The sequence below is a fragment of the Lepidochelys kempii genome, chromosome 3 (genome assembly GCF_965140265.1).
Source record: "Lepidochelys kempii isolate rLepKem1 chromosome 3, rLepKem1.hap2, whole genome shotgun sequence".
Lineage (NCBI taxonomy): Eukaryota > Metazoa > Chordata > Testudines > Cheloniidae > Lepidochelys > Lepidochelys kempii.
This window is the reverse complement of record NC_133258.1, coordinates 178034609-178047346: the sequence shown is the minus strand read 5'-3', so window position 1 is coordinate 178047346 and position 12738 is coordinate 178034609. Positions and strand designations below refer to the sequence as shown.

Below are 12738 nucleotides of genomic sequence, written 5' to 3'. Positions count from 1 at the left end.
ACTGGCAACTCTACAATGAGTTTAATAACCTCTACAAGTAAATCATGATCTGCATGCTGAGTGGATTAGATATTTGTTAAAATGACTTGTAAAGAATGCTGAGAACTAGTGTCTTGGGGAAAGTGGCCATTTTTATCATGTTAATCCTAAATTTGGAGAAACTATTCCAGATAGTTCTGTGACTTCAATATTTTGTCTGGAAGGCTGGAACTTTAATAAAACGGGTTGCTATGGTCTGACTCCCTGCCCACCATCTGAAGCCTTTCTGCTGTCATACGGATGACTCTAGTTGACCTAATTAAAATTGTTTGCTTTCCTTGCGACTGATGGGACTTTGTCAATACTAAAGATCTTGAGACTAGTAATTTTATCAAAAGGAAACTCCAGAGCGCATGTGCTTGTAAATACTCTAGTGTTAAGACTTAGACTTAGTAACTTTTTGAAATACCTGGCCTTAGATTAAGAGAAGTCCTGTTCTACAGATTGGCCATGATTGTGGATTGTAGCCATTAGCAAAGTTGAGATGTTACAATAAGCAGGACACAAAGTTATTTCACTTGGATAAGGACTAATTTAATGGAACCCTGAACCCTACATGTACCACAACACTGAAGGCACCATGTATGTAGCTCTACTCTCAGCTGCATCACATCTTTCATTTGGAACAGCAGTAATGGCAGAGGGCCCCTCATCCCAGAGGGGTAGGAGTAATAGCTGAGGGCCCCATTCACTCAGTACTTACACCATCGTTTAGGCAGGTGTATGTGGCTTTCTGTGCTCTCCTCCTGCCACATAGTCTTGGAACAACATCAAGTGCCTTTTTCCTTTCTATTCCACGCCTTGGATTTGTGTAACATTACATTGGTTTTAGGTAATCATTTCTCCTGCTAATTTACATGCTTTTAGTTTACCCATGAATGGCTGTTGTGTAAAAAGTATATACATATCCTGAAAGAGCTTGAAACAAGGCCAGGAACTAAATTATTGAGGGTACTGATTGACTAACTGAAGCAGCATGCTTAAAAAGCTGTAGGACTTTCTTAATACAGTGTTCCTACTTTCAGTGTGATACAGATCCTCAGTATTTAACATTTCAATGAGCTAAGGCCATAAATACCTTTTTGAGCATCCTGGCCTTAATCTCTGCCTCAATTTCCCATCATAAAATGGGAATAATAGTACTTCCCTACCTTGCAGGGGTGTTGGAGATAATGCATTAGACAGAGGTCCTAAAATTTGATAACTGCCATCAGGGTATTTCTACATGGGAGTTAGCCCAAGCCCAGGACAGCACTAGGTGTCTAAATTCCCTGTAAACTGGGCAACCATGCAGCAGCCTATTAAGCACCCCCCAGGCACTCGGGGAACCCACCCAGCTGGGACCTGGATCCACACAACTCCTGGAAGCAGTGGCATGACCCTCTTCTGGCTCCTAGGTTTAGGAGCAGCCAGGGGACTGCATACTGCCTGGACCCCAAGTGCTGCTCTGCAGCTCCCATTGGCTGAGAACCACAGCCAATGGGAGCTGTGAGGGTGGCACATGCACACAGGGCAGTGTGCAGAGCTGTCTGACTGTGCCTGGAGCCTGCACTCCTCTCTCTCCCTCCTATGCCCCAGCCCTGATCTCCCCCCCCCCCCCAACCTATCCATCCTAGCCTAGAGCCCCCTTCTGCACTCCAACCCCCTAGCCTGAAGCCCCCTCCTTCACCCCAAATCCCTCATCCCTAGCTCCATACCAGAGCCCTCACCCACCTGCACCCCTGCCCCAACCCAATGAAAATGAGCGAGTGAGGGTGGGGAGAGCAAGCACCAGAGGGATGGGGGATGGAGTAAGTGGGGGAGGGGCCTCAGAAGGGACAGGGCAAGGATGTTCAGTTTTGTGAGTCAAAAGTTGCCAACCCTATCTGTAGTCCATGTTATACAGGAGCTCAGACTGTATGATCACAATAGACCCTTCTGGCCTTGAAATCTGAGGGAGGTAGTGACTGACCTGGTTCCACCCCCAGCTGTCAAGCAGGCTGAAGTACCCCATTGTAATAGATGTGTGGACCTTATTACTTGAATAAGGAACATTTGCTGGTAAGCATGGATACATTTTCCTAAAATTTAAAAGTGAGGTACAAAAAGGCTCTATCAGGACCATGAAAGAGAACTAGCTGCAGAGCTGCCTGAAAAGATGCATTGCTTAGAAAGTAAGCCAGCAAAAATCAGTGAGATAGAAACAGGCAACTCGACTGAGGAGTCAAGATGCAGAAAAGGAGAGCAGGTGGTGTATATATAGGGTGTCATGAACAGATGGAAATGGAATAAACTAAAAAGCTAAGTACAACTGTGTTTCATAGAAGTGTAATGGCACTGCATGTTTCCAAAGCCAGCCTCTTGTTAGGGGTTTATGATGTGTGTGACATCACAATGGCCCCTGTCAACAGAAATTGGATATCAACTGACGGCTTCGCTTCCAGAAGATGAGGGGTGGCAGCTTGGATGTGTTTGCCTATTCGCTGTCCTGCATTGTCCTTCCAGGGATTTGCTGACCGCCATTTCCTTCAGCATAACTGGAGGAGGGGTGGCTGTGGAGATCATCCCACACTAGGCCTGAGAGTTGATAAGATCACAGATGATCAGTCAAAGCACAGAACAGTGATCCCCTAGCAACAGGGCTGCTAGTAGGACAGGAAGCAACCTAGTAAGGCTACCTCAGGCTCCTGCTGCTCCCCCTTGAGTGTAGTAGCCCTCACTATGGAAGCAGGAAAGATATAGGCACTGAGGGAAGATGTTGGGTGGATGCTCCCCCCAAACTGGGATTAACATTGAGGAGGAAACTGAGAGTCTACTGGAAAAGGTACTTTGCTGTTACACCCCTTTTTTTTGAGGGATATAATAGTGACGGGAACAGCAGGGGAACCTGTGTGAACTGACAGAGTACTAAGCCTGGGGGCAGCTAGTGAGCCGGGGAGGACCGACTCACGTGTCTGGGATAGGGCGAGTAACACTCCCTGGGAGTGACACCCTCTGGGGATGGAGCAGTTGATGAGTCTAAAGGGATAGGGGTAACAGAGATGACGGTGGAGGGCCTCTTTTAAAGAGGTTGATAGGGAAATCCCATTGGGGGTTTTAAAGTGGCCTGGGAAATTTTAGTACTTTGCACTGAGGGACACGGGCAGTTTCTACTCCTCCTCATTTGACACAGTGGATCAATTGCACTTCTCTCTGCAGTTCAGACTCCCTAGGTAGAGTGACCATTTGGCTTCTAAGAGGTTTTTCTCCATGACCAGCCTGGCATTGTTCTGTTTTGTCTTCTGCCTTGGCTCTAGGAGCAGTCAACCAGCTGGCCAGGCAGAAACTGTCTCAGACTTGGCAGTGCCCAAATTCCTTAAGTAGCAGGCTCATGGTGCCACAGTTGCAATGCCCCTTCTCCCTCTCCCTCAAGTTTGCTTTGAGCAGCAGACCTAGGCTTGGTGCATCCCTTCCCACACAGGACTGGCAAATGGCCTTGTACAGCAATGCCTATGACATCTTCACTAGCTGTAGCCGAGACCACTTCCTCCACATGACTCCTCACCAGGCAGCCAAAATTAGGAACTCAGGCTTCCAAGTTCCTCCTTCCCTCTCAGGAAGGGCACTGAAGGGTTAATTTCCCCCTCCCCCTGGTGCATCTACACCATTGAAGAAAAATTAATAATACCTAGCTTTTAAATAGAAGTCCCTGAGGGCTTAAGTGGGACTTCAGTGATGTATTGACCTTTTTCTAGTCCTCTGCACAGGGATGAATTTCACCCATCCTGACAAGATCTCCTGTAGCACACCCTTCAAACTCATAATGAGACGGGTTTTGCAAGGTCAAAGCCACAGTCAAGCCAAAAGTAGCTGTGTTTTACACCATTCTGTCTTATTTTTTATTTCAAAGGCATTGGCATAGAAACAGAAGCTTCTTTGTAATCAGTCTGCTTATTCTATCTGGGTCATTTAACAACTTCACAATCCACTGTTTGTAGCATCCTAGTTGGACCCCCACTACTGACTCATGCAGTCACAGGTACCTTAGCTTTATGGAAGGAATCAGGTAGGAAACAGTTTGGCAGTCGGCAGTGGTGGGACATGCAGAAAAAGTGAATGAGTTTAATAAGATTCTCAACAAATAGTATTTAAAATGTCATTGGTGGTATAAAAACTCTTCAAGACAAATTCATTTTAAATAGTGGAGAAGCATGGTGCCCAGTAAGGCTGGGATTTTCAAAGACGACAAAGGGAATTAGGGACCCACCTTCCATTGAATTTCAATCAGGTTTGGGCACCTACCTCCCCTTAGGCTCCTTTGAAAAAAATCAGTCTGTGTGTCTGTACAAGCCAGCCCATATTAAAGTCAAAACCGTACTAACAGCAACCAGGATTGAAAACAGCTCTTGATAGCACAGCTCCTCTGAACAGTGTGGGCGGGTACTTTTTTCTCCCCCTACTAGCCGAGCTAGACTGCCTCTCCTCCCCCTCTGCCCACCCCCCACCCCGTAGGCACTCCATAGCCTTCTTTTTCAGCTTTTTTTAAAAAAAATTCTATGGCAATTTGAATGTTTATTACAAAAATTTAAAAATGGGTGAAAATTTGCATAAAAAATTAACTTTGTCGTCTTCTGGGTAAATACTGGGGGATGGGAAGACGGGGGAGGGGGAGGAATAAATAGAGAAAAGTGAGTGTACTTCTGACCTGGCTCCAGATACTGAGCCATCAGTTGTCTTTCCTGAGTGGGGAGCAGTGTACAGGGAGTTCTAGCCTTTTTTTTGCTTTTTTTCCCCTTAAGACTCAAGCAGTAACAGACACATACACACGTGCATGCAGCTTTTTGTGTGTGTCTCCCACTATATTGCCTTACTTTAACAGACAGCCTTGCATTTATAGTTAGACTAATTTATTATTAATGAACACATCTACCTGGATTTTCTTAATATAATCAGTGTAATAATACCTCCCAATAATAGCTTTTGGAAAACCCAGGAATTTTTCAGTAAAAATCAGAAATGAAGGGCCTTGTCTATAGTACAGGCTTATAACATAACTATAATGTGGTTTTCAGACAATAGGTCAGCTAATGCCCACAGCACTGTTACAACATGTTTAACTAACATGGTTTCAACTGTAGTATGGACAAGGAGATTGCCCCTCCACTACATTTTTATCATCCTTGGGTTGACCATTATCTCATTTCTGCCACTGGGAAAGTTAAATAAGTTACCAAAGAGATTCTGCTAGTAATCTCCTTTACGCTCACAGATGTTGTACCCATTTTAAAACTCTCTTCCCATCATGAGTTCTCATGTCTTAGTAGACACTCGGATAGTTTTCATTCTAATTCAGATCATATAACTGGAAAGTTCCTACAACGATTCGGTAATACAAAAACGTTCAATTAAAAATAATATTTAGTTTAACACAGAACTACTCTAAAAGAAATCTTTAAACATAAGCTAATTCTGTCTCAAGTGATGAAGTTATGTGTTTGGGATGATAGTTTAGATAGACTGTATATCTCAAAGTATAATTATAAGTTATAAACTGTCATATTCAGCCTAAAGGAACAATTGTAGAAATATGTGGATGCTGTTCAATTAATCTCTGTTTCTTAACAGACCTTGGCGAAGGAAAGAGAAAAAGTAGCATCTTTGGGACAGAGAGATACATGGTGGAGACTCTCACTTAGAGTATGCATATTTTAGCTCATATTTTTTCAGTACTTTTTCTCATTGTTCTTAGCATTATGTCAGTTATGCAAAACTGTAATTGTTATGGGAACACTAGTCACTATGTACCCACTGTTTTAAGTCCCAATCCTGCAAGCAGTTGTGTAATGTTACACACAGGAATAGTCCCACTGACTTCATTAAAGTTGCTCACTGCGTGTATTTGCAATATTGGGCCTTAGTAGCCATGAATATGTTAAAAGAAAAGGAGTACTTGTGGCACCTTAGAGACTAACCAATTTATTTGAGCATAAGCTTTCGTGAGCTACAGCTCACTTCATCGGATGCATACTGTGGAAAGTGTAGAAGATCTTTTTATACACACAAAGCATGAAAAAATACCTCCCCCCACCCCACTCTCCTGCTGGTAATAGCTTATCTAAAGTGATCACTCTCCTTACAATGTGTATGATAATCAAGTTGGGCCATTTCCAGCACAAATCCAGGTTTTCTCTCCCCCCACCCCCCCAACTAGTGTTTTATTGACCTGATAAAATATAATAATTGTAAGCCCATGTTATAGTTCCAATGGGTATTCACTATTGTGGGGGCACTGCTCTGTGGTAGTTAGTTCCAAACTCCTACCTCTCTTTGTGGGATGGGGACTGCTCCTACAGCCTTCCAGGAGCCAGGCACTCACCCAGAATCACTCCAACCCTGCTGTCAGTAACAAACAATCACCTTTATCAGCAACAGCTCGATGTCTAGTTGGCAGCTGGTATCAAGCGGAGTGCCCCAGGGGTCGGTCTGGGCGCCGGTTTTGTTCAACATCTTCATTAATGATCTGGATGATGGGATGGATTGCACCCTCAGCAAGTTCACAGATAACACTAAGCTGGGGGGAGAGGTAGATACGCTGGAGGGTAGGGATAGGGTCCAGAGTGGCCTAGACAATATGGGCCAATTGGAGGACTGGGCCAAAAGATATCTGAGGAGGTTCAACAAGGACAAGTGCAGAGTCCTGCACGTAGGATGGAAGAATCCCATGCACTTCTACAGGCTGGGAACCAACTGGCTAAGCGATAGTTCTGCAGAAAAGGGGATTACAGTGGACGAGAAGCTGGATATGAGTCAACAGTATGCCCTTGTTACCAAGAAAGCTAATGGCATATTGGGCTGTATTAGTAGGAGCATTGCCAGCAGATCGAGGGAAGTGATCATTCCCCTCTATTCAGCACTGGTGAGGTCACATCTGGAGTATTGTGTCTAGTTTTGGGCCCCAATGTAGAAAGGATGTAGCAAAATTGGAGAGTCCAGCGGAAGGCAACAAAAATGATTAGGGGGCTGGGGCACATGACTTACGAGGAGAGGCTGAGGAAACTGGGCTTATTTAGTCTGCAGAAGAGGGGTTCCAAAGAGGATGGAGCTAGGCTGTTCTCAGTGGTGGCAGATGACAGAACAAGGAGCAATGGTCTGAAGTTGCAGTGGGGGCGGTCTAGGTTGGATATTAGGAAACACTGTTTCACTAGAAAGGTGGTGAAGCACTGGAATGGGTTAGCTAGGGAGGTGGTGGAATCTCCATCCTTAGAGGTTTTTAAGGCCCGGCTTGACAAACCCCTGGTTGGGATGATTTAGTTGGGGTTGGTCCTGCTTTGAGCAGGTTGTTGGACTAGATGATCTTCTGATGTCTCTTCCAACCCTAATCTTCTATGATTCTGTGAACAGGCCCAGTGCCCCTTCCAGCATCAGTCCCTCAGTCACTGATCACGGCACCTTCTTCCCTTTGGGCCCTGACAGATTATGATCATGTGCTGTGAAAGCTCATTGTGGCCATGGAGACAGGCTGGCCCCTGCATCTGGTCCCCAGCCGTGAATCAGACTTTTAGCCTGCTATCTCCTTGCAGCAGCAGCCCCTGAGCTAACACGCAGCGCATGCAGTCCCTTATTGAAAGGCACCCCCTCCTCCAGTTTGAGAAGAGCATGAGGTAGTGGTAGGATTTCCTGCCAGCTCCCTAGCCTCTGGGGCAGAGGGCTGGTCCTTTCACATTGTTGATATGCCATGTAATATAACAAGTACAATAAACTAAGCTTAATATTAAAACAAAAGAAGACACGAAAGGAGGAGCTATTCAAGCTCCCCCCAGCTACATCCACATGCTCTAATAATCATCAGGCACTGGGTGAATGGCCAGCCCAGAAAGGGTGGGTTAATCCTTCTCCATCATTCATTTCTATTTCTAGGTTGTTTAAACCTTCAGGGATTGTAAACATGTTCATTTTTCCCTTCAAAAAAAGCACTGGAATCTTTTTTTCAAGAGGTCACTGCTTGACTTACTCAGAAACCTTTGAATGATGCCAGCTGCATCCAAAGGGGTGGAGGAATGGCAGAGTCTTTTGCTGGAAATTAATTAATTCAGTAGAGCTGGGAAATTATAATCTAGACATTCATAGGGGGCCTGATCTAAAGCCCTTTCAAGTCGTTGGGAATCTTTCCACTGATTTCAATGGGCTTTGAATGGTCTGTGCATAGAACTAAAGTTTCTTAATGGATTAAAAATATATGACTTTTTATAATTATAACTTGGAATCCGTTCACAAAGGAATTGAATGTTAGATTTTTAAAGAATTCTTCACATATATCACCACAACTGCTCTATGAGTGTCCACCCTGTTTTATGTTAGAATTGTGAGTGTATGTCTAAATGACTTTTCTACTCTTTGGATGTCCTAGAGCAACCTAACTCTGGGGTACGCCCCCCTTAGGGAGGTGGAGTGGAACATTCAGGAGGGCGTGCGGTGGGGCCTCAGCCAGCCCCCATGGGGGGGAAGGGAGGGAGCACCACCCAGCCCTGCTCTGCCCCCTGCCACAGCTCTGCACCATCCCCAGCTGCAGAGCCCCCTGCTCCGCTCCAACCAGCTCCGCCCCAGCCACAGCTCCCCTCCACCCCAGCTCAGCTCCGGCCCCACCCACTGCTCTTCACTGCCCCCAGTCCAGCTCTGGCCCCAGCTGCAGCTCCCCTCCCTGCTCTGCTCCAACCAGCTCCACCCCTTGTTCCGCTCCAACCAACTCTGGCCCCAGCCACAGCTCCCCTCCACCCCAGCTCAGCTCCAGCCCCACCCACTGCTCTTCACTGCCCCCAGCCCAGCTCTGGCCCCAGCCTCAGCTCCCCTCCCTGCTCCATCCCAGCCCAGCTCTGGCCCCAGCCTCAGCTCCACTCCACCCCCTACTCCATCCCCAGCCTAGCTCTGTTAATTTTTTTGTAGCATGAACTATGTTTAAAGATGGTTCTTTTTCTAAAGGTTCTAGTATACTGTATTTGCCCATCATAGGTAAGGTCTAAAATGACTTTGCTTTTTAAAGGCAGAATCCACACTACAAAAACAACTGATTTTGGAGCTGCCAGCTAGGGAGAAGCCTTCATAAACACAAGCCCTTTAAAATGTCTTTCTTGATTGACCCCCCAGCAAGGAACAACTTATTTTCCCATGTTAGCACTTCAGAAAATACAGAGAATATGTTGAGAAAGAAGTAGATTCGGGGCATCTGGGTAAATCCAAAATCCTCATCTTTCAGCCGCATCTGAGTGAGAAGAAACCTCTTGCAGTCTGGAATAGTCTCTGTGGCTGTGGAGTGCAAAATACTCAGAGAGCCTCTGTAGGCCAGCAGCCACAGGGGTAATTTGCAGCTGAAGAAAGCCCTAAGCAAATCAGCAGTTTCCACTGAGAAGCACATCTGACGCCATTAAATTTTATAGCAGGACTGACAGCAAAATGTTCTGTAGCCACAATATTTTTTGTATCTTTTTTTCCTCCTGCTTTTCTGTACCTAACACAAATTGGATGTTTTCACTGGTAGAAAGCGAAGATGAAAACAGTAATTCAAGTGGTGTGTTCCAGTTCAGTTGTGGTTTGGTCCCTTGAAGTGAGGAAGCAATCACTATCTTGTCAATCAAGTTGAAATGTAGAAATTTGTTGTTACAGCAATTTAAGTTGGAGGCTTGATTGCAGCTCTTGGGCATAGGTCTTTCTGAGCAAGAACAAGATGCTTCTTGTGGGTAGCTTACATGTTAGAACATCATGCTGATAGTTCAATTGGCTGTTTTAATTATTTTCTTTAGAAAAAGAAATATTTGTCATTAACAATTTCACAGATGAAATGACCAGGATCCAATAACTTCTGAAATGTGAGCATATGTCAGGCCTTGAATGACTGGATTTAATTAAAACAAAGACAAATGCCAGTTCAAAATAGCATGTCAAATACACTTTTAGTAGAAATGCAGAACTGCACAAGAATCTCAGCCTAAATTATGTTTGTTTTTTACTAGCCAACACCTACGCCAGGTACTTATATAGTACGGGATTTTATTGAAGAAGCCCAGCTCAACCCAGTGAAAGCGACATATAATTTTAAAGGAGAAGGCAGAAAGAGATGTTCCATCTTCCAACCAACAGCTGATCTTACGCTACCAGATGTTTATACATACATTCCTCCTAGCTTTGTAGATTTGGCAGGAAAAAAGCCAGCTACATATTCATTTAAAAGCACACCAAGGAAAAGTCCCAACACCTTATGTTTTAAAGATAAGGTAAAAACAAAATAGTGGTCAGAGCTATCTCTAAATGAAAAAAGATAAGGGGGAGCTTAAGGTCACCTCTCCCAGCTTGCACACATTAACTACAATTTGCCCTGTCTAGAACTTTAAAATGTATTATTTTATATGGTTTTAGTGTCATATTTTAAAAATGTACTTTTGATCCCAGACTAGACAAGCCCTGAGTGCTATTATCACAGGCTAGGCTTTTTCAGACCCACCCACTGGTCCTCCCAGAGTATAAACAGTCACTGAGTGAGAAGAAACCTTTGGAGTCTAATGCAGTCTGGAATAAGAACTTCCTTCTCTATGTCCAGCCTTCCCCCCCTCATTTTGCTCGGTATATAAAGCAGCTGATCCTGGTTGATTGATAGGCTCCAGCCACTTTGATCTTCTTAGCCTGTTCCTGTCAGATACCTTAATCCTGCAACAAATATAGGAAAGGGTTAGACTTTTTAGATGGCTCCCAGCCCCCCTCAAGATTCCAATGAGTGATATAGCTGTCACTGGGACTTTGGTCTCTCCTTTCTATATCAACCAGCTCTTTACCTAGGGCAGAAAGGAGGCCAAGAGGGGCTTCCCCTATAAAAGAGCTCTGCACCCCTCAAATGGTCCTCAGAAGATCCTGGCCACCATTTACTCATGTATTATTCATGCCACCTGCAATCTCCAGGTTCAGTAAAGTCTGCAGAACTGCCATGGGGAAGAAGGAACAGGGTTCATGTTCCTAAAATGGCTTATAATACAAACAAAATGTTACCTAGTCTAGTGGATGAGAACACTGAGTGTAGGCTCTCTTTCTTTCTCTTCCTCTGACCTCTGCAATTGCCAGGGGAAGGGTCTTCATCCTCTGTCTGAACCCTCTCACTAATTGGCACGACATAGTAGTTTCAGTGGAGTGGGTAGAGAGAGTAAGAGTAAGTTGCATATGAACTTTGAGTCTTTCGGCTGGGGGCACCAACATAATGGGTTTGCTTGGACTAGCCGCTGAGGAGGTTTTGCAGCTGTGCACACCTGTATTCACGAATGCATCTGTTCCCTCCACATCTGAAAATTTAACCATATAATTTAAATCTAGTTTTTCAGCATCCTACTCTAAAAAATGTTTATGTTTAAGTGGGTATAAATATTCTTCTGCTCTTCAGAGGGGTGTTGCAAGGCTTAATCAATCATAATGAGGTTTTAGCTCCTTAGATGAAAGGTTCTATATGCCATTGGCTTCATTGGGAGCTACAGCTGAGTAGGATCAGACCCTTAAAACATAGCAATACAAAATGATGGGCCTGGTATATGAGCCAAATTCTACCCTCAGATACATGCATATCTTTCCTGTTGATTTAAATGAGAGTTGTGTCTGTGACTGCAGATGTTAGTGAAGAAATCAGTAATATGAAGTCAAACCTTGATTACCTGTTACTGTCCTGTCTATACTACCCATTCCTTCCAGGATATTGACACTGCACCAGGACAGTATAATCTTTTCCCTGTTCCAGTGCCCAAGTTTGCATCCAAGTAAGTAAATCAATGTTCTTATCTTCTCATTTGCTTAGACTGTTTTATTTTCATGCATTTTTACCTGAATTTCAGAGCTACTGTGCACCTACAACTCCCATTTATGTCTTATCTAAAGCCCACTGAAATCTCCCATTAACTTCAATGAATCAGCCCCATAGTCAGTGTCCTGACTCCCATCTCTGTGATAGGGCCTTGATTCGACAATGCATTTAAACACATGCTTAAGCCCATCCCCATGCAATAAGTATGTACTTGACTTTAAACACATGTTTCAGTTCTATAGACTTCAGGGTCTGAAGCATGAGTTTATGTGCTTTGCCGGATCAGGGCCATAATACTCATTCCAGCGAGAGTTGCTTGTACTCAGTGCCTCTGAAAAACAGTCCTTTTCCATCTGCAGGTGCCTAAACATGAATTAAGATACCTACATCATTTGAGTTTGTGAATAGGGCTCTTTATAGATAGTAGCAGTAGTGAATTATCATTAATAAAAGTGGTTTAGCTATCTTTCTCTATATACCTAGGGAAAGATACGGTTAAGTCTCTTAGTTTCACAGTATATTTCACCAGTACAGAATGACTTCTGTTATATTGCCTATTGAGAAGAACGACAGATACATTTTCTTATACTGAAATAGAAGCAGGTGGAAACGGTTGGTGAAACTGTAAGTAGCAGTAAGAGTGTGTCTCAAATGACCTTAATTGCTTCTTTTTCAAAACTCAGGCAATTTATGTTTCGCTCTGCAGTTCAAAGATTCCCAACAACTTACTTCACTCCTGTAAGTACTATGTAGACAAATATTCTCTGATGATGAAAAATGTGGGGGTGTCTAACGGGGAAAAAACACATCTTGTAGTTCCTTTTTATATTTAAGGGATGGTCTTTACTGCTTTATAGTATATTTAGTATTCTGAGTATGCTAAGGCTCTGATCTTGCAAACAGTTAAGCTCATG

The 12738-nt window shown here is 44.0% G+C and overlaps 1 protein-coding gene across 1 annotated transcript in view; it reads left to right on the top strand.

The window, feature by feature from the left end:
* Window positions 1–2773: 2773 nt before the first annotated feature.
* The window catches only part of STPG4 (sperm-tail PG-rich repeat containing 4), a 29937-nt gene continuing 19972 nt past the window's right edge, over window positions 2774–12738 (top strand). Inside the window, exons 1-5 of the mRNA XM_073336720.1 lie at window positions 2774–2842; window positions 5623–5694; window positions 10002–10262; window positions 11716–11780; window positions 12508–12562. Of these exons, the coding sequence (XP_073192821.1) occupies window positions 2774–2842; window positions 5623–5694; window positions 10002–10262; window positions 11716–11780; window positions 12508–12562 (522 nt within the window). The remainder of the gene's footprint in view (window positions 2843–5622; window positions 5695–10001; window positions 10263–11715; window positions 11781–12507; window positions 12563–12738) is intronic.